At 30.7% G+C, this 27,822-nt stretch overlaps 3 protein-coding genes across 5 annotated transcripts in view; 2 read left to right on the top strand and 1 right to left on the bottom strand.

Moving 5' to 3' along the window:
* The first annotated feature begins 259 nt into the window (after positions 1-259).
* Positions 260-934, top strand: LOC126738519 (mitochondrial import inner membrane translocase subunit Tim9). Its single transcript, XM_050443893.1, has 3 exons — positions 260-436; positions 497-592; positions 673-934. Exons 1-3 carry the CDS (start codon positions 374-376, stop codon positions 799-801), a joined length of 288 nt encoding a protein of 95 aa, XP_050299850.1. The 5' UTR covers positions 260-373; the 3' UTR covers positions 802-934.
* Positions 934-14,375, bottom strand: LOC126738518 (ras-related protein Rab-38-like). Of its 3 annotated transcripts, none has more exons than XM_050443889.1 (7): positions 14,327-14,375; positions 10,096-10,248; positions 10,007-10,039; positions 9,573-9,726; positions 9,446-9,506; positions 8,410-8,590; positions 936-1,280 (listed from the first exon to the last, which is right to left on the bottom strand). In XM_050443889.1, exons 1-7 carry the CDS (start codon positions 14,331-14,333, stop codon positions 1,111-1,113), a joined length of 759 nt encoding a protein of 252 aa, XP_050299846.1. In that variant the 5' UTR covers positions 14,334-14,375; the 3' UTR covers positions 936-1,110. The 3 variants fall into 3 exon arrangements, with proteins under 3 accessions (XP_050299849.1, XP_050299846.1, XP_050299848.1); XM_050443891.1 differs by lacking the exon at positions 14,327-14,375 and adding an exon at positions 10,411-10,483; XM_050443892.1 differs by lacking the exon at positions 10,007-10,039 and having other exon boundaries at positions 934-1,280.
* A 4,477-nt stretch (positions 14,376-18,852) lies between these two features.
* LOC126738439 (actin-histidine N-methyltransferase) overlaps positions 18,853-27,822 on the top strand; it is a 50,012-nt gene continuing 41,042 nt past the window's right edge. The window contains exons 1-3 of the mRNA XM_050443789.1: positions 18,853-19,306; positions 19,387-19,638; positions 19,697-19,995. Coding sequence (XP_050299746.1) covers positions 19,076-19,306; positions 19,387-19,638; positions 19,697-19,995 — 782 coding nt within the window. The 5' untranslated portion in view covers positions 18,853-19,075. The remainder of the gene's footprint in view (positions 19,307-19,386; positions 19,639-19,696; positions 19,996-27,822) is intronic.

Below are 27,822 nucleotides of genomic sequence, written 5' to 3'. Positions count from 1 at the left end.
GATTCAAGGATGCTGACTTAGCGGTTCCCATGAGAAAGGTCGCCCACGTGCATGGGAAGATCCAATATAACATGTATAAATACGTATATATATGTAATTTATACATATATGACGAGGTGTTATTTGTCCCCTCTCTTTTCTTGCCTAAGCTTGCAAACGTCATATGCTGCGTTCTTAATTTGCTGGAAACTGATCTGACGTTAGCTTCATACATCTCCATACATGTATACAGGCCTTTATTTATTAGCGTATGCGAAGACGACCAAATGTCAAATTCTGTCCCACGTGAGAAGCCATAAATATTAAAAAAAAGAAAGTAGGAACAAATTCAAACTTCCAATTTTTTTGACTCCTAAATTTTTCCTAAACTAAAATGAGCGTGCCACTTCCTGCTGGAGCAGGTCTAGAAAATATAGACACGGATCAAATTAAAACAGTAAGTTCCTACCTTATGTTATGATAAACAAACTATCTAACCTAACTTTTTAATTTTTAGTTTAAAGATTTTTTAATTTCCTATAATAAATTAACGGAAATGTGTTTTAATGATTGTGTGACTGACTTTACATCTAGAAACATTAAGCAAGCAGAGGTAAATAAGTATTTAACTTTAAAAGACATTGAAGAAAATATTTTACAAATTTAAATTTATACTGTTTCTAATTTTTTCAGGACAAATGTTCTTTAAATTGCTTAGAAAAGTTTCTCAAAGTCAACCAAAGGATATCCCAAAGGTTCCAAGAATTCCAAATGTTAGCAAATGAAAATGCTTTAGCAGCGAATAAACAAGGCAGTACCTGATGAAAAATCTAGTCTAGTAGGTATTTTAAATTGTTACATTTGTTGTAATAATTTTATGTAGAATTTGTTAAATACTTTTTATTTATTTTAAGTAAGTGGGGATGAAATAAAACATCCAACATGTGTGTTTAAATATTTTTGTTTTTTATGTGAGATTCCTAACTACAGAGGCATATTTTATAAATAAATATGGTTTTTACATGTACAAATCTTAAAACATTCAGACAGCCTGAAAGCTTTAGTTTTTAAGGATATCAATATTGATTTAATTAAAACCTGTTTTAGCATTTAATATATCATCTAGTTTGTCTAAGATCTGCAGCAAAAGTATCTCTTGTTCAAATTATGGGATAAAGTTCCATTTGACATTCCTTTGCCATTTTGTGATGGCAATTTTATAACATCATCTGTGATCAATGGAAACTGTAAACTGTGGTGATTTTGTAGGGCTACATTCGTTAATCTCAACATTGCTTCATCTGAAAGGTTTAAAAGAAATAGTATCAAAATATTTCAATAAAAGGTATTTATTTATTGGATTAATAAAGATATGAAATTTGTAGAAACACCAAATACTAGTAATTTTGAATCAAATTAAATTTCTGGTAAGGCATTGGTCCCTTTGAACAAATAGGTATTTATATTTATTTAATTAGACAGCTTCCCTTGAATAAAGCTTAGTGTTTTAGATTTTTTTATTGTATTAACCCATTAACGCCCAAATTATTATTATTTTTTTTGAAAGTCGTTGAAAAAATAGTCTTGCCATGTTATTTTGGATAATTTTTAGCCAAAAAAAATTAAAGAAATTTTTTTGTTTTTTAGTTTTTTCAAAAAAAGATGATCTATAAATAGATCGCTGGGCAAATAATTGATTTTTTTTTAGTAAAAAAATATGTTTTTTATTACTGTAAAATTGTACAATATCTATTTTGCGGTGATATTTTACAAAACAAGTGGTGGAAAGCGTAATGTTACATTTACATGGGTGACTTTTTCAAGAAGTGTATTGGCATCTTCTTTGATTGGTTCTCTTTTCCAAAAAATGCCCTTTTTCATCAAGTCTATGTAACTTCATCAGGTACGCGTGATTTGGAGGTTGATGGTAAGCTCAGGGGTCTACCTTTCATAATACTTCATCCATGACCAAGCTTGAGGTAGGTTACTGCAATCTCGCGCCTAAATTCTTTTAAATTTATTGATTTTTTTCCATTGATTCTTCGGTAAAGCTGCAGCGAATTTATTACTGCCATATCTATCATCCTTGTGAATAAACACCAGTACCACTTTTTGTCTCGGATGGCGATGCTATGCTTCTCCAAAAGCCAGTTATGGTGATCCACTCCATGTATTTATTGTAGTTGTATATCAGTCTAGGTTGGGAAACTGGCATGCAAGCTTTTTCCTTCCTATTCCAGAGTGGAACTGAGGCTATTGGCTCTACGTGATCAAAATTAGTGGCCATTGAAACACACTTATAGTAGTCATTCCATTTAACAATTAGTATTTCATTTTTGATGTCGAATCTAAAATCATATGATCCACGAGGCATTTTTTCCAGTTCCTTGGTTGATTGTAATGGGCACTGGGCAGTCCGATTTTCCCTTATCGTGCCAGTAGCTCTAAATTTAAATTCTTTTAGCTTGTGAAATAGCCTATGACTATTAAAAAAATTATCGAAGTAGACGGAGTAGCTTTTCGGATTTTCCACAATTGATAGCATTTCTACAACTACCCTGGTAACCAAAGGCTCTTTTTGTTGATTTTCTTCTTTTCCAGCATAAAGTGAAAAAGAAAAGCAATATCCGTCTTCGCCACACATTGCCCATACTTTATAGCCAAAACGGATTGGCTTGGCTCTAATGAATTTTTTTAACGAGTGCCGACCATAATACCTAACAATCATTTCATCAATTGACAGATTTGCTTGAAAAATTCCGAATTTTTTAAAATTATTATTTTAAAATATTTATCATTTGTGTTGTCTTTAGCTTTAGTATTGTCGACAAAATGAATACATGATTTTATTTCCAAATAGGCATTTCTACTCATAGCATTTTTCACGATTGATTGGCCCAAATCGTCTTCATCGGACCAGTAATCTCTTTCAGAGGGTAAAGTATGATAGCCACTAAATATCAAAAAAACCAATAAAAATCTGTATATCATCTTTTGATATTGTAAATTCATGTCGATTGTTTTGGGTAACTGCATAGTTAGTAGTTTGTTCCCTTATCAAGCTGTAAATTTCATCATCGAAAAAGTGCTCAAATATGTTTACCGCAGAGGAGTCTTTCAATGTAGCTTTCATATCATTCTCAGCTTGTAAAAAATCCTGTTCGGCTGTTTGAAGATTATATTTAGGGTCAGTTTTGATCCATTTAGTTTCAAGTTTTTGTGGTTTTTCAATTTTTGCTTTTTTTTTCTCAGGGAGCAGACGTGCCAATGGTAAGTTATCTTCTTCCTCGCTTTCGTCATCTTCATTTGTCTGTATTTCTACATAACCAGCAATATCTTCTAAGATAGGGATTCCAGTTTCTTCATCGTTAAATACTTCCTCATCGGTTAGCTCATCAACATATGGCAACGCTAGTATGTCCGCATCTATTTGCTCTGAGTACAGGTACTGCACTGCATCTTCTAGATTTTTAAATATATTAGGTTTGCTCATTTTTATATCTGAAATAAAAAAAAATCTTACAGAAAAACATTTTTTTATATCTAATATAAGTTATAAGTATTTTTTAGAAATTAAATTTAAAAAAATCTCTGTTTATCCCAGCGATCTATTTAATAGATCACCATAAAAATCAGTGTTATAAAAAGTAAAAGAAATAGAAACATGCAACAATAACCATTTAGCTACATTTATTGAACCCCTCCTAATAGAAATATAATACATAATTTAACTTACCTTAACAATTTTTAAAGCTATCTCAAAATATAATAGTCGATGATACACTTGATAAAAAAAATGTCTCCAACGAAGGTCCAATAAAATAAACACTTTCGGTCGTACAATGAAGTAAGGCACTAAATAGGACCGATTTACAATCAAAGTAACGATATTGGTGGTAGGCGCGGCTTAAAATTCACCAAACACATTTTGAACACCTGTTTGATGTTGTGAAATATAAATAGATCGCTGGGCGCTAATGGGTTAAACTATATTGAAATTAAGTTTGCAAGTCGTCTCATTTTCATATGTTTTAGGGGGTTTCTTGCTTATGAAAAGAGATAAAGATTTACAGTTTTTCACAACACCATGCTACTTTTTAATGAAAAAAAAGATGCACTAATTAAATTTGCCATAGCTATCTTAGTTTTTTTTTGCTACAGGTTAATGGAAAAAAAAATCTGTAACTGTAACTGAACTCTGTTATTGTCAGACATTAAAAAAGTAAAAACTGATATTTGGAAATTTTCTGTAAAATCTAGTGGCATACTTGAATTTTCTTTAGAGGTTACAGTTTTTGAGATATTAACAAAACTTCTTTTTTTTTAAATGAGACTATAAATTTTTTTCAAATTGGAAAATCTTTAATATATTACAAAAGCCAAATAGCCAAAGCCTAACACTCATTAAATAAATTTATTAAAATTATAACAAAAAAATATATAAATTTAAAAATTATATCAAAAAAGTTACTTTTACTTTACTAATATAAAATAACTACTATAAAAATAGTTACTTAGTTAGAGTTTTATAGCAACAACAAAAAGTATTGTTTAAAATACAGACCATTATGTATCTTAAAAGTTTATAAAATTTATAATAATTTTTCTTAGCATTTTTCAAAATAGATGATGTCTTTGTATTCTCCATTAAATTTTTAATTGTGGCATGTTCCTTTGAATAAATTTTATTATTTAAATAGCCCTACAAAAAATTCAAAACTGGAAGTTGTTCCATCTAGTTTCCAGCCAGTTTTGTATAATTCTAGCATTGTGGGCTGGAGCCTGTCCTGTTGGAAGAATGTATTGTTCAGTTGAGCCAGTGGAATGCCTTTAAAAATGTTTCTTATAGAACTATTTTTACGTTAAAAATAAAGCAGGAACATAAAATCCGAACCCTTGACGCTCTCTAGGAAAAAGCACGTGGATGATTTCTTGATTCCAAAACCGCGAGTTGTGTCTATTAACAATTCCCGAACTTATGGAATATGCCTGGTCTGACCAACTTATTTTTTTTCAATATTATTGTCCTCAGTTTTCATATTTATATACAAATTGCAGAACTCCAATCTATGTTCAGCATCATCACCAAGGTGCAGATACTGAATACGTTTATACTTGTAAGGTTTTAATTTAAGTTTTTTTTTAAATCCTTTGCATTTCTGTATAATATAATGTTGATCTCTGATTCCTCGTTATCTGTGTTGTAAACTCGGAGTCGAGATTTGCCAAAACATAAAAGTTGGTAAATTGTAATTTTTTAAATATTTTTCCCTTGAGTTATCTTCTTTCAGGACATCTATATGCTATAAATAGGTACGTGAATAGGGTTGCCAGATTTTAAAAATTGAAGAGCGGGAGGTGGGTAGTGCTTTTCAGAGTAAAATAAATATAGAGTTAATTAAGCTTGAAATAAAGGTAATTTATATTGAAACCATTTAACAAATCTTGACCAATTTTTGGGGGACAAAACAAATAAGTAGAAACCAATCAAAACGCACAAAAATATTTTTAAAACCTTCAAACTAAATAAAAAAATATTTTTCATACAAAAAAAAATAAGACCTTCTTCATAAAAAGCGGGACATATCAAAACTAAATACGTTTACGTATGTAATGTAATAGCAAAAAAATATCACCAAATGTTATTAATATTTTTAGCAATATTTAACCTTTTTTATAATATTTGCACAATCCTTTTTTAAAAATTTAGTAAATTGGCAAGATTGGGTAAAATTATGTTTGATCATTAACTTGGCATCTAAGGTTATTATGTCCAGTCTGTTTCTCTCTTTTTTTCATACCAAACCCATTAAATTAAAATTCCTTTGATCATGGCATTTTAATGTGTAAGGGAGAAAACTAAGTAGCAAATTTTTTAAAAATTGGTCCAATATTTCTTCTGAAATATAATATTGCTGATCTGCAGTTAGCTCTTCAAACTTTTCCCAAAAAGGTTTCTTGGATATCTAGTAAGATAACATATTCTTCAAAAAGTAAATCTTTGTTAACTTCGATCTGAAAATGTTCAAGAATTTTCGAAAAACATATTTGACTTGTTTTGCAAAGCCATTACACTAAGTGATTAAAACTTATTATCATCATCAAAGTTTTCACTGCAAATTAATTTAAATATATTTTTCACATATATCTACTTTAGTCTATAAAAGATATTTACTATTTCTCGAAGTAGTTTATAATTCTCTCCAAAAAAACATCTGCTTCTCGTTTAAACATGGCGACTTTCAAGTTATCATCACACTTTTCTAATAGAGGAAGCGCTATGGATCGATAATATTGTTGGTTCTTTTTAAACTTTAATGACCCTCTCAATGATTGCATAATGTTAAATAATTTTATGCAAAATGTTTTTTCAAATTCTAACTTAGTTATTGCATTGTGCATCGAACCAATTTAATTATTGTAATAAACCTACAAAAAAAAGGATGTAGGTTATAAAAATAAAACTCATTTATATAAAGATCTTTATCATAACAAAATTTTCAAAAAAGTTAATTACTTATTTCAATCCAGATCCAACTTTAAAATAACAAATTTTAAGATTTTGAAATAATGAATACATGCTTACCTAAATAGGCTTCAGTAAGCTCATCTTCAAAAAAATTTCCCAGTAGTGGTGGGGGTCGATTTCTTGTGATCGTTCTTGTGATTGAAAATAAGATTTAGCAGGAGTAAAATGTTTTAAAAGACGTTCAGTAGCAGGAATTATAGAAAGCCGCCTTATCAGAACGGTTCTTAATAAATCGGACCATTCTTCTTCGCAAAAAAGGCCTTCAATTCATTCACTTTGTACTACTAAATTCATGGTAACACTTAAAAACTAAATATTCAACCTCATACTTAAGTGCTACTTGCCCGTGCTTCCTGGAATTATGTATGATATGACAAACACATCCAACAATCACAATAATTTCCATTCATTCAATATAAGTCCAAATTGTTTAAAAATACATTTATAATCAAATTTATCGTGTGTTTTTCCCTTTTCGTATGTTTAATTATATCGTTTTCTCTGCAGTAATTTATTGTAAAATGTAAAATATGAGTCACAAATCGTACATTTAGCTTGTAAAATATCTTCTTGCCTAACAATCCAAGAATAAGTTTGGCTCCATTGATTATTCAACATTCCATTTAGTTTTTTTAATAGAATAGAAAATCCAGTCTTCCCTTGATTTGAATTATTTGCCTCAAATAATGGAATTTTTTTTCTTGCTCATCATCATCTTGGTCAACACTTATTTGCCTAACTCAATATCAATCTCATCACTTTTAGACTACTATTAGAAAGATCCATATTGTCAATCTTAAGAAAACAAACCGTTATGAGCTAATAGAAAAAACGTGGGTAAAATCCCGGACCTATTTTTTTACTTGCCGAAAAGCGGGAAAGGTTTGTTTAAGGTCGCGAGTCGGGAGCTTAAGTAAAAAAGCGGGAACTTCCCGCCTAAATCGGGAGGGTTGGCAACCCTGTACGTGAAGAGTAACTGGCTTGTTCAGATAGAGTTCTAAGGCCTGGTCTGCGTTTTGATTAGATAATATCAAGTAGGTTTTCAAATTATTAAAGTTATTTTAAAAAATAATTAAAGAACAAGAACGGTAACAATAAACAAAAACACTTAATAACAATATCAGCATTAAATTTAGAAAAATGCAACCAGGAATAATTTTCAAGAAGCAGAAATTTCAAAAATCAAATAAATATGTACGTAATGACAGAACGTTAATGATATTGTTTTTTTTGCGTTAGATGGTCACCCACAGCTAGCCACTATTACCAATGTAAATTGTAGAAAAAAATCATTTTGTCACGTTATTTATAAAAATAAATATGGACTATGCTATATTTTTAAAAAGATTTTGGCAAGCGGAAATAGATTATAAGAAAATATATAGGCTATTCCATTAAAAAAAGTTATGCCATTATCTGAAAAACTGGAACCTCTAAATATTTTTTTTTTAAGTTCGATACTGGATTCTGCGCAAACAAACCTACAAATATCAGTTGAAGTTTTTATTTTTTTCAAAATCACCCTGTACCACAAAAACTTGGCAAAATGTTACTAGGTAAAAAGGTATTCAAGGAAGTAAAAGTCTTAAAATACTGAGATTTTTTTGGCAGAGTTTTTGTTCTATTTGATTTTGTGTGAATATGAAATATTAATAGCAAACTAGTTGTGGAGAAAAGTTGTAGTTCCTGTTATTAAAAAAAATAATAATAAGGCTTACAATTATAGTAACATAAATGGGAATTAGTTAATAAAAAGTAGTTAATTAGTTATGTATAAAGTCAGACAAAACTGAATGTGACAGATCCGCCATTAAGAAAGATAGCTTTTTATTTTGAAACGCCATGTGAAGGTATCTATTGTGTCTAAAAAAACTGTAATGTAGGCAATTAGAAATCCTTACCAATATGAATGTTACTCTTTGCAGATGTAACAAACCAACCCAGTATATTATTCTCTATGCAAAAATCATTGATTTCTTCAGGAACTGTTTTGGTAGTGATGTCACCCTTATTTGCTAGTAAAATTGTTGGTATGCTTTGGCCTCCCGGCAGTGATACCTTTTTCCTTAGATCTGTCAACCACTAAAATATATAGAAAAGATTTATTGAGGCTTAGAATGAGATAAAATAATCTGTATTTTCATCCTTACATTTATGTGTAATATATTTTGTTACATACAAAGATAATAATAACCTTGATTACATTAATATATAATCAATGTTCTCCACCCAAAATGTGGTGCATATTGGTTGGATATTGGTGCATATTGGTTGGCAATATTTAAATTAATAAATTAAGGCTCTGGAACTATTTTTATTAGGAAAAAAGTACATATAGGTTCGGGAATCGATCTTTACGCATAGAGAGGTGCTTACAGATGAATCGCATGTATTTCGTGCGCTCTCCTACTCGCCCGCTACCTCGTTGTCTTTCAATACGACGTTATAAATCGTACATTTATCATATGCAAAGCACATGAATAGAACATAGTATGAATCGTATTATTGAGGCATATATACTAAGAATTTACATGAAAAAATATACAATTGAATATTCTTGGAACGTAAGCCTAATCGATCATTTAAAAACAAGAAAAAAACTAATTTGAAAATAAAATGTTATTTCTAAATTAATCTTTAAAACAATATAAATGAATAAGATATTTAGAACATTTTTTTATAGGAAGTATGTTTTGTATTTAGTGGATTGCCAGTTAAAAGTTTTTTTTTATATATTATATAATAATTTTTTTAAGAACTGGCAGCTTAATGACGATATATAGTCAACCCTATCAAATAATTTAAAAAAAGTATATTTCTACTTAAAATGTGTATCGGTGTAATCAGCTTGTAAATTTAACTGAAAGGTCAAAAACACCAATAATTCAAACTATTTTAAATAATGTATAATATATCGTCAATATTTGTGTACTCTACCTTTTTAATGGAAGTGAATGTCTCAGGTCTTGTGAGATCAAAAACTAATGCGGCTCCAACTCTAAAAGGTATAATTTGTTTAAACATTTTGATAATAGTAATTTGAGATGTCAACATGAATACTTACGAATGTCTGTAAAAAATGCTAGTGAGTGATCCAAACCTCTCGTGACCGGCAATGTCCCATAAATGTAAATTAATTCTTGTTTCCTCGTCCCATTCTAAAGTTTTTACTGCGAAGTCCGCGCCTATTGTTACTTTGTAGGATGAAGAAAATTCGCCTAAATATATGTTATAAATAAGGTCTTAGACTTATTTTGTTTTAAACATATATAAAAACTTAAAAATATATTTGCGCCCTAACAACTGCTTTTTAAAAAGGCGAAATTTCTAGGACGTATATCGATTTTTCTTATGGAATGCGGGTATATTCGATTTTCTTGGCATTCCTGAATAAAATATAGTTAGATTTTAATTGCAGGTGTTATATACTTTTCCCCTATTTGTAGCCAACATAAATAATTCCAATTTCAAAACAATTAAAAGTTTTATTTTACTTACCATCAGTATATCGGCTGATAATTGAAGTCTTACCTAAAACAATTTTTTTTCCAGTATCTTCACACTATTAAGTTTCAATCTTCACTTACCTACGCCAAAGTCCCCAATAACAACTAACTTGAAATTCAGCTCCTTTTTGTGCAAATTAGCAATTCTCAGTCTATCGCTTATGTTTATAAGCCTCTCTCTGCTTATACCAACTTTTTTATTTTCTTTATCAGGTTTCATACTTTTCTTAATTTCTAAAAACTAATAATAATACAGGAAACGTTTGCAACTTTAACAAATCACAATAAGCTTATGTAAAATATGACGCGAGGTCACCCGAATTAAGTTAACAATAAACTGATTCGTAACTGCTAAAATAAAGTGATAGGTATCGTTAATAGATAAGATAAATTCACCTGACTATAAATTTGTTGAATGTTGGCGGGAAACTGAATGAACATAATATTATTGAAATAACTTGCGCAAGTCGGCAAAGCTTTAGATATCTTCTGAAATGAGTATAGTTTGTAGCGGCATCTATCGTATTATTTTTTTTAGTAAAATGATGTTTTGCGCATAAAGCGTTTCCCTTAGCACGACAATCAAACTCAGAGGGGTTATTATGAAAATAACAATATACAGTATGTGGTTATCTAATTGAACCAATCCTTTATAGAAGAAAGAGGAAAAATTGAAAACGACTTTTTCCACTGCATCCGAACTTAATTTATTAATTGTTGTAAAACTCTGACTAAACAATAAATAATAGCCTATGCATTTTTTAAAGAACTTTATGTAAATTGAGAGGACACTCTTCTCATTTACATGATACTGTAGCGGTTTTACCGGTCGTTTAGGTATGAATTAAAATACTTAATAAATGTTAAGTTTATATAATGTTAATAAATTTGAAGTTTAAGTTTTAGGCGCCGATAAAATTTCGAGTGATTGGGTAAGTTTAATTACTATTACTACTACCTGATATTTCAGGTAACAGTGGCCGTGGCAATTTTTTGATCGAATTTTTCCTTTGCAAGTGGACATGCCTCTTTTTACGAAAAATAATTTCCTTTCTTATGTATTTTAATTTGTTTCAATAAAATCAAATTAAATTACTTTTGCTTTATTCTTCTACAATATTTTATGTTGTAATCAAAGCTTTTATCTAGACTAAACCAAAAATTAAAGACCTAAGTAGTTAAAAGTGATGAAGAATTACGTATCAGATTGGACAATACACAATACCACATATCGTGACTTTGGAGGTGAACTGTTCTAATTCACATAAACCAAGACTGAAGCTAGCGCGCTTTTTAAAAAGTTTGGCATCAAAAAATAATAATAGTTTTTTGAAATTTCTGTTTAAGTATTACTCTTTTTATGTGGATGGTTTTATTTTAGGATTATAAATTTTATTTTAGGTGGCTTACCTCCATTCACTGCAACAAATTAAGTTGTCCTGCCATATTATTTTAAGGTGCAAAAAGGTCTAACAGTTTAATGTTTAAAATGATGATAACCCAGCATTTTTTTAACATAATCTATTATAAATGATAGTGGTACAGAAAGTATAAAAATAATACCAATTCAAAATGTCAGTCTTCGTCCATATCGGATTTAATTTGAACCTCATCAGTGTTTCTTAATGCCTCATAAAATCCGTGATAAGCAAACTTTATGAAGTCAGATTCGCATAACTTTTTTTTTTTACCACTGCGGTTTTGGAAAAAGACTTAAAATTTAAGAAATCTGAATAGTTCATTTCGAACATTGTAAAATAGTTGCTTAGTTTTTGTAGTTCGAGCTACTGTGTACCAACCCTTTGGGGTGTAAATATCGACTTTATTACCACGGTTTTCAATAGCAGCATGGACACTGTCGCACTCCATTTCAGAGTGTCCTGACTCCATATATTTTTGGTTAATAGTTTCAATCGGTAGCAAATGTACAGCTCGTAAAAACATTGCAGCATTAATGCAGTTACGGTTTTGGCCCGATCCTCTGTGAGCATAGAATGTATCTTCTTTAACTTGAGTGCAAGGACATTTAAACGTTTCCACAAACAATTTGCGATTTCTGACGAACCTTTTCTGCCAACCCTTTCATGCCACATAAAGTTATCACCTTGTGTAGTTCCTAAATTATATACTGTAAAATTAAAAGTTTTTAGCTTTTGGGTATAGTACAGCTTTCCTATTTGTAATGAATATGTTAAAAGAATTTTTTTCATATCTACGGCAAAACGTACAAAAGATTTATCAAGTTTTGCCGATTTGTTTTGTTTCTCTAGCCTTTATTTTTCTGGCTACGTATGCATTCATACTATCGGAAATAAAGATGTGTTTATAATAGCTAGCTTTCTCTGGTACTACTTGATGTTCTGCATAATAATCTTCATAATCTAAATATCATCTGTTTTCAGATAATCCCGTACGGAGATATTCCCTCTTTCTTGTGCTTCTACAGTAATGTGAAGCAATTAATGGTAAATATTTAATGTGATATCTTATTATGTCTTTAGTTGCTTCAGACTTTTTTTGCGATGGTGAATTCCTGCCCCTTTGATCTGTTTTAACGACTCCATGTGCCCAACTTTTATCCAGTGCTGTAAGTACCTTTTTACTTGAAATTGGTAGAGTTTTATCCTTCAGTAAGTTTTTAAACCAATGTATCCTTTCTGCGACTACCTTCTTTTTGTGAAACTCGCTGAAAATGTCTAGTAATAAAGTTTTTTCCTTTCTGTATCTGATATCCGGCGTCATTATTAATTGGAATTAGATAAGTTGGCTACCCTTGGCAACTCATTTCCTTGATTTTGCACAGAAAATTAAAAATATTGCATACCATTTATTGATCGCAATAATCTAAAGACGCGTATACATTGAACGGAATACACACGCGACGCGCCTGGTAGAGTTTTTAGTTGGGACGCGCCTACCGTGCACTTACTACGCGTCATTTTTATCCATTAGGAGAGACGCGCCATCAACAAATCGATTTTATTGATTGATTGTAATTAAATTTTTATTTGAGAGTGTAAACAAGCTTCAGTTTACTTTCGCATTTGAGTAATAGTGTAGGGTACTTCGTGACTATGTCTGATAACGAAAAAATTACAGCGTTAATAACCCTGAGTAGTTATTGCATAGTAACTGCAGAAAGTATACTAAAAAAAAATAAAATTCTCGCCGATGCTGGCGTACTGAGTTATACAGTGAGGACGCGCAAGTTGGTTGGCAACAAATTCATTTCAAATTCAGGCGATTTTTTTCATGATGAATTCATGTATACAGCATGAATTTTTAAAACAGTTTATAAAAAAAACAAAAAAATTAAAATAAATGTTCAAATTATTGACCATTAACTTCCTGACAGTAACCAAGTCGATATTCAAATTCTTATAATACTTTACTTATTGTTTGAGGCGGGATTTGTTGTATTTTGGCTCTAATTCTATTTTTTAATTTTTCTAAACTTTCAGGTGTATCAAAATAAACTTTTGATTTTAGATAAAAATCCAATGTGGTTAAATATGGCGACCTTGCTGGCCATTCAATAATACCCCCCTTCCAATCCATCTATTTGGGCAAATGTTGGTAAGGTGATCTCGTACTCTTCTCGAATAGTGTGGGGGGTGCCATCCTGTTGGAACCATATCGAATCTGCCGGTATAAATGGGTTTTCACCATTTGGATAAAGTGCAATTAAACTAGGTACTATCTGATTTTGAAGCAACTCTAAATATTTTTTAAGTGCGCCCTCAATAAAATTGGGGACCACAATTGACGTGCCCACAATTCCTGCCCATATGTTTAACTTCTTGGGAAATTGTGTGTGACTTTCCATACTTCAGTGTGAATTTTCTGGTGCCCAATAACAAACATTTTGTATATTTCCAGAACCATTTAAAAAAACATTTATTCATCATTATTTCGCAAAACTCTACTCTGCGGATGTGATCATTTTCAATAAGCGTCTGAATTAAATGAATCTTATATGAATGCCATTTATTCCTATGTAAATATTTTAGAACACATGATTTATTAACCGACTGATCTGCAGCAACTTGTCGAGTTGATTTATGTGGATTTTCTTGTAAATCGAGCAAAATATCTAATTGTCTGTTTTCTGGAAGCGTAGGACGGTCCAGGTCATATTTGTCTCTAACATGACCCAAAATATCTAAACTTTTTTTCAGTTTTGCTTACTACCGAATGTGTAATAGGCCTCTCCGGGTACTTATTGTTAAACAGATCGCAAACTTCGGCCTGTGTTTGAGTCTTGTCGCCATATCCTACCATCATCAAAATTTCAATTGTTTTTCAGTTAAACGTGCCATACTTTTGAACTTTGCAACTGCACTTGACACTTACTGACATTTACGCAAAGTAATACATACTGTTTCTATGCGATTACATGGTGACAAGGTTCTAACAATCAAATATACCTGTTAAAAAACTATGAAAAAACATGTTTGAATATGCTCGAATGACCCAAACAGTTGCCAATTTATTAATAAGTGCTCTCATAATTCAATCGTTCAGGTTGAATCCGTTAATCGTTAATCCTTAATCCCTATTTTTAGGATCCCATAAATTTGGGTTCCCCTATATGATTCAATTAAGACAAGTTACTTCTCTTCAGTCCACATGACAAGAAAATATTAATAATATTAAAAATTGTTTATTTATACCGTACTCAATCCTTCTCCCTCAAACCTGCTAAAAACCGACAAAAAATGGATCGCCGGTAGTTTTTGCACAAATTTGCCATGTTGCAGGCGCGTCTCGTTCAATGTATACGCGTCTTAAAAAAATACCTTCAAGCGGTGGTGACAGGTGACTGTTTAAAAATTCTTGATGGTAATTAATGACTGTACTAAGCTCCGGACATTCATCGATTTGTTCTCTGGCTAAAAGTATTGACATCTACGCAGGTGCATGCCTAGAGTTCCACTTAAAAACGACATAATTGTCAAGTATATCCGACATTTTTAATTAAAGACGTGCGAATGTAACGTTTGTACGTTAGATTAAAAAGCTTTTTTTAATCTTTATACTCAAATGGTGGCGACAGTTGCCAATCCAGTTACCAATTGGGGATTCTTGATCACAATCTTCCGCAGTAACCGGTATTTACATAATATCTAAAATTTACATAAATTTTGATAATTTGAAATGTCATATATGAATGCAAAAAGTAAATTTTCACCTCCGGTTAAAATATGCAGTAAAGTATACTCTTTTGCTTTGATATCCGATTCATTTAAGGACACCTTATTCTACGCATACTTTTCCTCATCATTTAATATAATTTCTAGTGCTCTTTGCAGAATTAACTTACCCCTTGAAAACATTGCTACAAACACACAACAATTAAATTAAACGCTTCTCCAAAACACAAACGTGCAAAGCAATATTAACGATTTCGACTCGGATTTCGAATATTTATATCTAGTACGCGTGTCTTATATTGATCCGTTTTTAACTAATGTCACCAAAAAGAGATAAAAAGTTGCTCAGCGAAAACAAAATCGAGTGGCCCAACGCAGAAACCTTAGATATGTGCATTAGTTTTAATCACATCTATAATATTTTGGGGCCTAACGCTTAAAAACACAGTTGCTAATAGTGCTAAACATTTTATGTCTTCACAAGCAAATAATATTCAGTTTCAAGGACTTTAAAAAGGTTGTGGGTTAGGATAATTCTAGCAATCAAACTATACTTTTTAGTTATTTACTCAATTTTCGATTTTTTTGTGGCTTAGGATGTTCACAAACAATGCGACGATATAGACAGTCGAACATCTGATCCAACAGGATTTAGTACTTTAAAATATATGCTTAAAATATTCTTGAATTTCGTAACAAGCAACTCATTGACTTTCTATCTAGAGCTCTTTGATTGAGAAATTTGGCTCACGCTTACAGGCAGCTGATTGTTAGGTTGGACAATTATTATCTTATAAAAAAAATTCTATGCGGTATCCTCTTCTTTCATTAAATTGATATTGGATTTTTTTCTAATCCTTTCAGACTTTTTTATAAATAAATAAATAAATAAAAAGGACTTTATTTTTGACTCGGCGAATTTCAGCAATGCTGCTTTTAACCGAGTACATAAATGATCAGTATACATAATAGATAATATTTGGAATACAAGAATATAAAAGATTACCACTGTATCCAAATTCACAATCTTAATAATTATAAAGAAAAACAGAAAAAAAATATATAGGTAAATCCAAAATAATGAAATTAAAAAAAAAATAAATTATGAATTTAACGAACTAAACCATAAATTATAACAAATAACAATAATCCATGCATACAAAACAGTAATAAGCAAGAAGTTTAATGTAATATCTAATTAAAAGACACAAAAAATAAGCAATAAGATGGAAAAAAAAATCATGTAAAAAAAAAGCATTGTTATTAATCTAATAAAGTCTGTCTGTACTTTTTTTTAAAAGCTTGTCTTTACAAACCTATCAAGCTGGATGGTATTTCATTTAAAAGTTTGCTGGCCTGGTAGCTAAAACAACCTCTGAAAAGGCTTGTTTGGTATTTTGGTATTTCCAGTCGATTTCTGTACCGTGTATGTAAGTTGTGTACAGAAGTTCTATGTGATAGTTTGTCTATTAAATTGTTATGAGATTATTTAGAAAGAAAGCAAAATGCAACTTTTGTCGTTTTCGGATATTAAGCCACTGTAGTTCTTTTATTTTGTGACTTATGTGATCCCTGATTCTTAAATTGAAAATTAATCGTGCACAAGAATTCTGTATCTTTTGCAATTTAAACTTTGTCCCACAATCAATGAAAGGTCCGTAAACATAGTTGCCATAATTGGTATGAGAGAGCACAAGTGATTCCCAAAGTATTTTTTTAAGTGCAAAATTGATAAAATGTTTGCTTTTATAAAGATTTCTCAGCGCATAGTACGCTTTCTGGCATATTTTAGCAACATGCGATTTAAATCGCAAATTGCTATCTAGAATGCCCAAGTTTTTGTACTCAGTAACCACCGGTACTACCTCGCCCATCATTTTTACGTTTACGTTGGACAATACATAATCCCTCTTGTTACCAAAAAACAGCATTATTAACTACTTTGGATTCAATTTTAGACCATTTTTATTTGAATAAGCATGAATTTGATCTAAGCATTGGTTAATTTGTCTTTCAGCTTCAAAACAGCCTTCCTTCTCAAAAGAAAACTGAATCTGACTATTATCAGCAAATTGCTTTAATTTACACTTGTTAGTTATACACCGGTGCATCGTATAGATTACAAAGAGCAGCGGGTCCAATATTGAACCTTGCGGCACACCTCTTAAAACAGGCAGCACACTCGAAAACTTCTTGTTAATAATCACTCGCTGAGATCTTTGTGTTAAATAACCTCTTAAAAGTTTTATGGTTTGGTCGTTAAATCCATAATACTGTAACTTGGCACACATAAGTTCTGGATCCAGCGTGTCAAAGGCCTTGCTGTAGTCAAGTAACACCAGGGCACATTGTTCTCCTTTATCTATCGACTGGCTAATTTCATCCAAAACATCCAGAAAAGCTGTACCTGTAGTTATTATTAAAGAAAAGATATAATATAATTATAGAAAAGATAATTTTTTTGCAAAAAATCAAAAATTTGATGTTATATTATCTTTTCAAAAATTTTAGAAACCACGCACAACAAACTAATTGGCCTTAAGTCTGAGTGACTCTTAGGATCACTATTTTTTGCCAAGGGTAAGACTAGCTGTTTTCCATTGTTGGGGAAAAGTGCTAGTTTCAATCATTTGATTAAAAATATGCGTAATCATTAACCAAACGTAAACCAAAAGTGTCTTGAACGTTCGAATTGATTTGGTAAAATTTTATTGTATCTGGATCAACACTTGGACATATTTGCTGTACAGATTGAATATAAAAGTTATTTATTTCATTTGGATCCTGTGGTTGCATGGGAATGTGATAATTGCTTTTATTTTTATTATAAACATTCATGTCATTAATACCTTGCCAAATTTTTTTGCTATTATTTGTGGTGCTCAGAAAATTGAGATAAGCTTTTTTTTCATTGCGAACCGCCCGTGTAAAGAGGTTTCTAGCTCTTTTGTGATCCTCCCAATCACCAACGTTTTTTGACTTTTTATACTTTGACAAAAGGCTATTTCTATATTTTTTCATTGTTTGCAAAAAACCCCAGTAAACCAAGGAGATTTTGGTCTGGTTACCCTTATTTTACGTTTTGGCGCATGCTTATCAAAAAGTAACAACATTTTATCTGTCAGCGTACTAATTTTGTCATTAAGATCAACTTGATGAAATATTTGTCCCCAGTTGCTTGCGACTTGCATAAGTCGCTACTAAATTTTTCTAGATCAAAATTCCTGTAGTCACGATACTCGAGAATTTTCGAAGGCAATACTAGCAAATTAATTGTAATATTACAGTATATTAATTGATGATCATGCATGTCGTGATGATAGACCTGACCATTCACCATTTTGTCCCAAATATTTTTTAATTTTGAATTGGTACCAAAACGCAGTATTCATTATGCCAATTTTCTGTTTTTTAAAAAGAATACTCGGCTTCTTTGTCTTAATTGTATAATCTTACCTATAAGTTCTATCAGGTGGAAGATGTATCATGTATACTATTTTTACAAATCACAATCTGCAGATTGCCATAAGAGAAATTTGGTCGCCATGACAGACTGAGACGTGCGAACGAGGCTTAATTTTATTTCATGATTGAACATAACCTCAATTTTCACTTTGTTGTGATCTGTCCATTATGAGATTTTTGTCAACATTTGTGCTGTCTTTGTTTTCTTATAAACTTCCAAAAAAATAAAAGAGGACCGCTACATGTTCTACTATTCTTGACATAGTCTAGAGTATGTAATGTGACTTCAAATGATTACTTATAAATTTAAATTTTTATTTATAAAATGAAACTTGATCATAAAATACCTTAAAGAGTAAACTCATTTTTTATTATAAATAATTTAACTTTTTTTAATACGGTTGTGCTATATTATATATTATAAGTTATAAACTCTATTAAAAATGGGACGCAAAACACCAAGTAGCAATTCCTCAAACAAAAAAACCTTAAGCAAGAAAGGGAAACCTCCAAAGGAAGAAAAGGAGCTCTTTGAAGCTGTAGACTCTCTGTTGAGATTGACAACTTTACCTCTACATAACAGCTTGAGCCAGTCTCTGGAATGCCAAAAACAAATCTCAAATTTGTTGGATAGAATCAAATTTTTGGAGGATAAACTAGCAAAGAAAAATAAGGTAAATTTACTGTTCTTGAGTTTTATTTATATTAGTTACTTATCCTTATTTTTGTTATTATAATTTAATTTCTCTTCTAGTCTACACTAGGTCATGTAGAAAAATATCAGGATCGTAATAGTAAAGAAGCTCTAATCAAGTTTAACACCTGGTTGAAAGAACATGGAGCAGAGCTTCATGGATGTTCCATCTCAAACTTTGAAGGGTATGACTTGGGTATTAAGGTTGAGCAAGAAATTCCACAAAGCACTTTAGTAATAGCTGTTCCCAGAAAACTTATGATGTCAAATGAAACTGTTAAAGACAGTATCGTACAGGACCTTGTAGAAAAGGTAATAAGATCCTTAACTACATGATTTTCTAAAAATGTAAGTTCTCCTAATGCTTCAGGTGGAAATTCTAAAAAACATGCCAAATGTTCTTCTGACAGTATACCTTCTAGTAGAAAAACTAAAAAATGATTCTTTTTGGAAGCCATATATAGATATTCTTCCAAAATCTTACAATACAGTTTTATATTTTACAATGAGTGAGCTTGAGGAGTTAAAAGGAAGCCCAACATTAGAAGTTGCTTTGAAACAGATCAAAAGTATTGTAAGGCAGTATGCTTACTTTCACAAGTTGTTTTGGGGTTCAGATGATCCTGTAAGTGAGTTGATGAGAAATAGATTTACTTTTAATGAATACTGGTAAGTAAAAATTTATTTAATATTCTTATGAGTCATTTTACATTCTTAGTTTGAAATATGTTATGTTATTACTGAATTAAAATAGGTCCATGCATAAGAGACTTTAATGTAGGTTTTAACATAAAAACCACACATTATTTGGAAAATTATAATAAGTCTATTTACAGAATTAAAAAAATTCACTAGAAATTAAAAAAACAAAACATTGTCAAGAAATCACATTGGAGATAATTGCGTAGAAACCCATTTGGATTTAGAAAATTTAAACCAACCAAAGACAGAGTATTATGTCTAACTTCAAAGATTAATATTGATAATTTATGAGTACATACTTGAAGTGGTATTAGGATGGTTACCTGGTAGGAAAGTATACCACAAGATACTGTATTATGTCCACTATTATTTGTTTCAATAACCATGAGCAATAAATTTTTAATAGTATATTATGTATAATGCAGTGAAATTGTCTAACAGCTTCATATAATTTAATGTTTATTTGTAACTCTGGCATATCTATAAGATTGATATTTTGAAATATTTTACAAAAGGTGATTTAATTTAATGTAACAATAATAAACTAGAGTGGCATGACATTTTAACTATCAGGCCACACATTTGCTATAAATAAATGCATCTTAAAGTGGTAAAAGAGCCTAAAATTTAATTAATTAAGTTATTAATCTTCTTCTTTTTCTCAGCCTGTGTTTACGCAATCCTGAATGTAGGACTCATACAAATCTTGTTATGCTCTTCTTGTTATACTTAGCATGTTGAATCCAATTCCTTTAAACATTTTGGATATTGTTTCGCAATCGTCCTAAGTTGCAAATGAATATCCTATGGTCATCCCACTTTACTAAATAGCCAAGTGACAGGGCTGTCACTTGTTCTATGAATTTCATTATTGGGAACTTCCTTTTTGAAAGTGTTTCCTATCAAAGCCTTCTAGCATTGCTTGTTGGATGGTTTGCCATTGATTGATAGGGAAATTAAAAGACCACTTGGTGTTATATTCACCAAATTCCTCATCTTGTTAACAACCTTAATACTAGTATCATTTAGTATATCGTTAAAATCAAATACTTGTTTATTCTGTGGGTATGTATGAAAACTTCTAATATTTTTTTACATTTAATAACAAACCAGGTTTTTTTCTGAACCAACTTGAGTAAATTTTCCTGAAATAGCTTAAAGTCTTCAATACATTTAATTAATATAAAAGTTTTAATTTTCAAATAGATTAGGATTCTGCAGTGGAAAAGATAACAGGATTCAATAATATTAATAAAGAGTAAGGAACACAAGTGACTATCTTGTGGCATTGATTATAAAAGAGACTCTCTGTCTTATAATCTTATGATCCAGCATCTGAATGGTTAAATGCTTTGGTAAGATCTGTATAAAGTGCATCAATCTGCTACTGAGCATTTATAACAAATTCAGAGTTGTTGTTACTGTCCAATAATGTTTCTTTTAATTCCACTCAACAATTTCATAGATACATTTTTCTAAAAGTGTTGAATTAAGTTTAATTTACTAATAGGTCTCTAGTATATTCTTCATCTTCATTTTTAATAGGTATCTTCCCTTCTTGTTTAAAAAAAGCTTGTGTTATCCCTTTATAAAAAGGTGAAGATGCAAATAATCCTTTAAGCTTTCAACCAATATCTCTTCTACCAACTTCAAAAATTGTGGAAAAACTTATTAAAAATAGGATCTTTTTATTTTTAAATATATACAACCTTATAAGTGTCTCTGCCTTATAAGCAGCTTGGCTTTCAGGCATCCCTAAGCACGACTGATGCTGTTTTCAATTTTTTGAAAATGTTATGTCTTGGACTAAACAATGGTGATTGTGCTGCCGCAGTTTTCTGTGACTTGTCAGCCATGGTATACTGTTAAGTAAATTGGAGACTTATGGATTCAGGAGAATGGTCTTGGAATAGTTCCTTTTAAATTTGATGGGAACTTGCAGGGCCAAAGCTTCAATGAAATAAAGACTACTATAGGTGTCCCTCAAGGATCAATTTTGGGACCTCACTTATTCTTAATCTATGTTAATGATTTGCCTGATATTTCAATAAATGGCCATTTTACTATCTTTGCAGATGATACACCATTCTGTTGCAAAATAAGAACTCTGAGCAGCTTGAGGCAAATGATCAGATTTATGTAACGAAAAAGATGGTGTGATGCTAATAAGCTGTTCTTTAATATTTCTAAAACAAATATTTTCAAATTCAAATATGCTTTTAATGATGTCTTTTTATGTAATAATATAGTATTGTCTGCTAATGTGAGCAAATTTCTTGGGTTGTATATTGATGCTGGGTTAAAATTTTAAAATCATATAAGTACATTATGCAATAAAATTTCTTCTGTCTGTTATGCTCTTCTTGTCATTGTGAATAATTTAAACAGCTCAGTGGTTAGAGCTTCACATCTTTCTTTAGTTAAATCCTGTCTTTGTTATGGTATTTGTTTTTGTGAATCATGTTCTCAGTCTGTGTTTAATATGGTTTTTATGTTGCAAAAGAATGCTATTAGATGTTTATTTCGGGTCGATCCTCGAGAGACTTGTCGTCACTCATTTGTTAGACACAAAATTCTTACTTTGACTGTATTTTTATTTTGTAAACAGTCTGCCTGATTTATTCAGTTATAACTGTATTTCAATGCATTATTAACTACAATGCATATTTTATTTTGAGATTAAAGCATATTTTGAATTTGAAATATAAAATTAGTTCTTAATGTCTGTACTTAAACCTTCTTTAAATATTGGACATAAAGATAAAGAAGATTCTTTTCATTTTGCTGCTGCTTGACTGGTCAAAGTATATCGGTCGAATAGTAAACACGGACCGGAAGCGTCTTCAATTTTTATTTTTTTTTGAGATTTATAGTGTGTTTTTTCAATAGAATTTAACATGGGACATGCCAGTGATGGTGGCAATCAACCCTTCAAGAGCAAAACACATTTAGTTAATAAAAAGGCAGGAAAAACAAAAAGTAGTTCGTTGGGAACCGTTAAATTAGATTAGATAAATGTTAGAACACGATATTTTTGTAAAAGGAAATTATGGTGTTAGAATACCACCTTTAACGGGAGAAGAAAATACAAATAAGAGAGCACGATCTGTTTAAATCTAGAAGAGATAGAAAGTAATAATAACGTAATTACACTATAACAGGACCAAATGATAATCTGAAAAAACTAGTACTAACTTCCAAACAAAAAGTCCTGAAGATGAGGAAAAAATGGAATAACCTATTATTTCTGAGAATGAAACTTCAGAATTTTACATGGCTCTTTTCGGTTTTGCAAATTTCAACGAAAAAACGCACAATCACAAATTCATAAAGTATTTACTGTTTTAGTTTAAGCAAGTCGAAATTGAGAAAGAAAATGTACAACTGAAAAATAAGTTATTAATACAATCAGAAATGAAAAAATCGTTTGAAAACAAACACCAGACAGACAACCCTGACAAGATGATTAAGTAAAGATTGCCAGCTGTACTCAAAAGTCCACCATAAATCAAGCCTCCACTTTAGAAGAACAATGTGAAAATAGAGAAACTGTTAGTACATGATATTTTTGAATCTGTGTGTATTGACTGCATCTTAAAATAGGGCAGTGTTATTGCGCCTCAATATACACACCAGCGGGCGATACAACAATTAGAATTAATGTTGGCTTAGAACATTGAAAGACTAGAATTATTAAGCAACAACTGTGTTTGAGTTTAACATGTGCCTGCCAAAATAAGTGACAAAAAGTGACAATGCTAATTCTAGCCCTTCAATGTTCTAAGAATGTTGGAAAAAAAATGGGTTTTAGAATTAAAAGGCTTTATAACCAGTAATTTTAACATAGACATTTTCGAAGATTTTAGCTGTAGAACACAATTTTAGTCAACTATGGATTCTTTTGACATATACCTGACAAATTTTGGAATAAACTAGAATCACACCTAAATCAAAAAGTTGTATTGATAATATTTTTAGAAATCTAAAAAATTATATATATAATCTAAAAAGTTAATATGTAGTAGTGTAATTCATACAGTGTTATCTGATCATATGGCTACTAAAATTACCTGATGCAAAGAAGACTGGACCAGGCAGGGGAGATCTTTCCTGTCCTGGGTGGGTCAAACCCTGTATGGCAAATTCGCTACCCCCACAATGCTATTCTCAGATTTGCGTTTGCGCAGTACCTTAGTGCGCAACGCTCGTCTGGCAAATGTAAATAAAAATCAACACGTAACTAAGCGCAAAACACTCGGAAGAAGAACATGTGAGAGAGGGAGGGAAAGAGACAGACGATGAGACGTGTGCGAGAGTGGAGGAAACGAGGTGGTTCCCGTAGATCGACTCCAACGCCATGCATGGAGCAAGCATAGGAGATATCTTTCCTCCCTCCAGTCCTCTTGATGCAATTATTGCAAAATTGATGCTTTAAAACCATTTTATTATAAAAGATATTTTGGGGAAATGAGAAGAAAATAGTTTTTTTTACAGATTAGCAAATCAACAATGGCCAAATTTTCTGAATACGTTTCTGCTTATTTTTAACCAATGTTTTCCCAGAAAAGTGTACAATCCAAATAAAAAAGTAGACGGCTGTATTACAACCATGCTTTGCAATAGCAACAGAAAAAAATCGGTTACACGTTCTTTTAGTGTTTAAAGGTCACAGCAATGATTATAATGATTTGAACAATACTTTAAAAAAGAGTATGATCAATTATTAATTAAGGCGAGGTCGGAAAGTTATAAACAGAGTTTTAAAAATAGTCATAATAAAAATAAATATATGTGGTTAATTTTTAAAGGAATCAAAGGCACATGTCAACTGTATGACACACTATACATATATGCATAAACCCTAGAACTATACTATTAACTTCAGTAACGCCAAATGAAATTAACAATTAATTAGTTTAAAAATCAGTGACAAGTCTGGTTTTGGTGATGATAAAATTCCTGCAAGTCTTATTCGTCAGGCTGTCCCGGCTTTTGTTGAGGTCATTCGTTATTTTAACAATAATTCATTAAGGCAGGGCGTGATCCCAAGACAATTAAACTTATTATCAATTAGACCTTTTAATAAAAATAAGGCATTAATTTCTTTGATAGTCGCAGACCAGTCTGTTTTCCTAATTTTTCCAAAATATTTGAGATTGTAATAAGTGTAAGATTAATTGAATTTATGAACGATTGTAATTTGTTTTCTAACAATCAGTATCGTTATTTTAAAAAAGATCTACACAAACAGCTATATTTACCTGTTTACTCAGGCTATTATTTTGAAACACTTCGAAAACGGTAACAATTGCACTAGGTTTACTCCTGGATCTATTAAAGGCATTTGACTGCTTAGACAGAAATACTTTTTTTAAAAAGCTCTGGCTTTATGAGGACAGGCTCTCGAGTTATTTAAACCTTATTGGCAGAATTCAATGACTAGTGGATTATAAGGAAGGGTTTTGTTATAAATCACAGATATCAGAATGTGAATTGGATGTTCCTCAGGGCAGTATTTTAGAATCAATTTTGTTTATAAACTTTTCAAATTATGTAAGTATTATTGAATTAAATCATCCTAATTTTTGCATCATAGAGTATGTGGATGATACAAATTTGCTAGACGGCTGCTCAGATTTTTCTGAATTAGTTGAAAATGCAAGAGTATTATTTTTATCAATTGATTTATAGAAAACAGGCTATTCCTAAATAAGAGTAAAACTAAGACAATAATTTGGAGAACAGATTTTACACCGTAGAATTTATTGCTATTTGATATATTAAAGTGGTTGTTATAAGTATAGATTCTGGTTATTAAGTTTGGTTCTAAACATTATTGTGTTAAATAAGACAACATTTTGTATGTCAGCGTAATTTTTAATTAAAATCCGCTAAGCGCTTTCCGTCTGTTAGACCATCTTCAGAGCCGCTTTGTCAAAGAGTACACAGAAAAACACACCAATAAAATAAAGAGGAACGCAAAAGATGTAAACTGATATACAAAGGGTTAAAACAACGAAAAATTAGTATACATATTTTAAAATAATTAAAAACTGAAAATGAGACGTTAACAGTTCAAATAGTTATTGGTAGACAATTTAAAAATTAAAAAAAACTTTGACAAAGCGGCTCTTCAGATGGTCTGATTGAACAGATTGAAAGCGCTTAGTGGATTTTGAATTAAAAATATATAACAGCCACTTTAAAATATCAAATAGCAATAAATTCTTAGGGATTTATATAGATGAATTTATGGACTGGTCAGAGCATATTTCATATCTTTATAACATACTTAACAAAGTCTGCTATTGTTTGTGTACACTATCAGGAACGGCTAGATGTAGCATAATTTTTTGGGGTAGTAGTTCTAAGGTACAAAATATTTTTGTAATACACAAACATATTCTAAGAACAATTCATGCAATGATCAGAATTTAATCATGTAGAAGTGTTTTTAGCACAAAGAGAATAACAACCATTAATGCTCTATACATATTTGAAGTAATTAAATTTGTTTTTAAGAACAAACATTAATTTGAAAATCTGAGTTTTAATTCTAATTATAATTTAAGAACTCGGTGCCTTATAATATAGATTAACACTGTATAAAGATATGGGAATACGATTATTTAACAAGCTAAATAATGCTCTTAAAAATACTACTATTAAAAAACATTTTAAACAGAAATTAAAAAAGTTTCTGATCGATTTACAGCCTTACAGGATTGAAGACTATCGTAGTCACTAGTTTGTTAAGTCCTATGGTTGGAACCTTTGGTGTAACTCTCAAATTACGAGACAGTTTTACCAAAACTGAAGTTTTAATCTTCTCCCGAAGATGCTAACATCGTTAGCGAAACACGTGTCGAGAGTAAAAACAAAGTTTTGGTTAATGATCAAATTGTCTCGTAATTTGACTAGTTTGTTATGTATTGTATACCAATTTTATTTTAAACTGGGTTTTGTTGGGAATCTTTTTTGGACGTCATTTCATTTTATGCTTTTTGTACTTTTGTATAGATGACATGTAATTTTGAAATAACAACAATAAAGTAATAAATAAAAAAAACTAATTACATTTTCAAAACTCCTATACCTGATTCTTCTATAAAGAATAAGAATAGATGGAATCTGGCTGAAGCTGTATTGACACATGCGTGAAAAGGATCTCTAAATGCTGTTTAAGGCAAGCAAGTAGTGCTAAAAAATTAGTGAATTTAGCGACAACATAATACTGTATAAGTTAGTGATTGTGAGTCTGCTATCAATAAATATGATGTAAGTCGATATTTTATGTACATCAATTATCTCCCCATAAATGGTTTTAAACTAAATAATGTAGCAAGAAATCATCAAGTAAGCACAAATAGTTAAAGAAGTACAAGATAATTCACCAGATTAGCTGATTAAGTTATTTAACGAATTTAGCACTTTTCTTATCATTCACTATAATAATAACTTGTTTCTATTCAGCAAGCAAATAGCCCTATGTTAAAAACTACTCTTAAACTTTTAACCCTCCTAAACATATTTTTGCAATAAAAAACTATAAAAATTCATTCTATAAAATAAATTACAAAAAATTAAGCCTAAACTAATTCCATTTTATATTAAACCCTGAGAAACATGATCAAATTTCCTTAGATCAAAAAATTAAACAGCAGCAATTATTTTGCACACGCTGCAAACTCCGTCTGCTTATTCAAACAAGGAAAATTAAACATTGAATGATGGATAAAATAAAAGCCTTATTAAGTTTTTTCTTGGTTTTATAATTTCAAATAGGTTAATTGG

Source organism: Anthonomus grandis, chromosome 7 (genome assembly GCF_022605725.1).
Source record: "Anthonomus grandis grandis chromosome 7, icAntGran1.3, whole genome shotgun sequence".
NCBI classification, from domain to species: Eukaryota; Metazoa; Arthropoda; class Insecta; order Coleoptera; family Curculionidae; genus Anthonomus; species Anthonomus grandis.
Note: the sequence above shows the minus strand (reverse complement) of the source record. Positions and strands in the feature narration are given on the sequence as shown.

Coding starts and splice junctions, on each gene's coding strand:
- LOC126738519 (XM_050443893.1), top strand. CDS start 374: ATGAGCGTGCCACTTCCTGCTGGAGCAGGTCTAGAAAATATAGACACG. Junction 437..496: donor ACACGGATCAAATTAAAACA/GTAAGTTCCTAC, acceptor TTTAATTTTTAG/TTTAAAGATTTTTTAATTTC. Junction 593..672: donor GAAACATTAAGCAAGCAGAG/GTAAATAAGTAT, acceptor TAATTTTTTCAG/GACAAATGTTCTTTAAATTG.
- LOC126738518 (XM_050443889.1), bottom strand. Junction 10,040..10,095: donor TATTGGGGACTTTGGCGTAG/GTAAGTGAAGAT, acceptor AAATTGTTTTAG/GTAAGACTTCAATTATCAGC. Junction 9,507..9,572: donor AGCATTTTTTACAGACATTC/GTAAGTATTCAT, acceptor TATACCTTTTAG/AGTTGGAGCCGCATTAGTTT.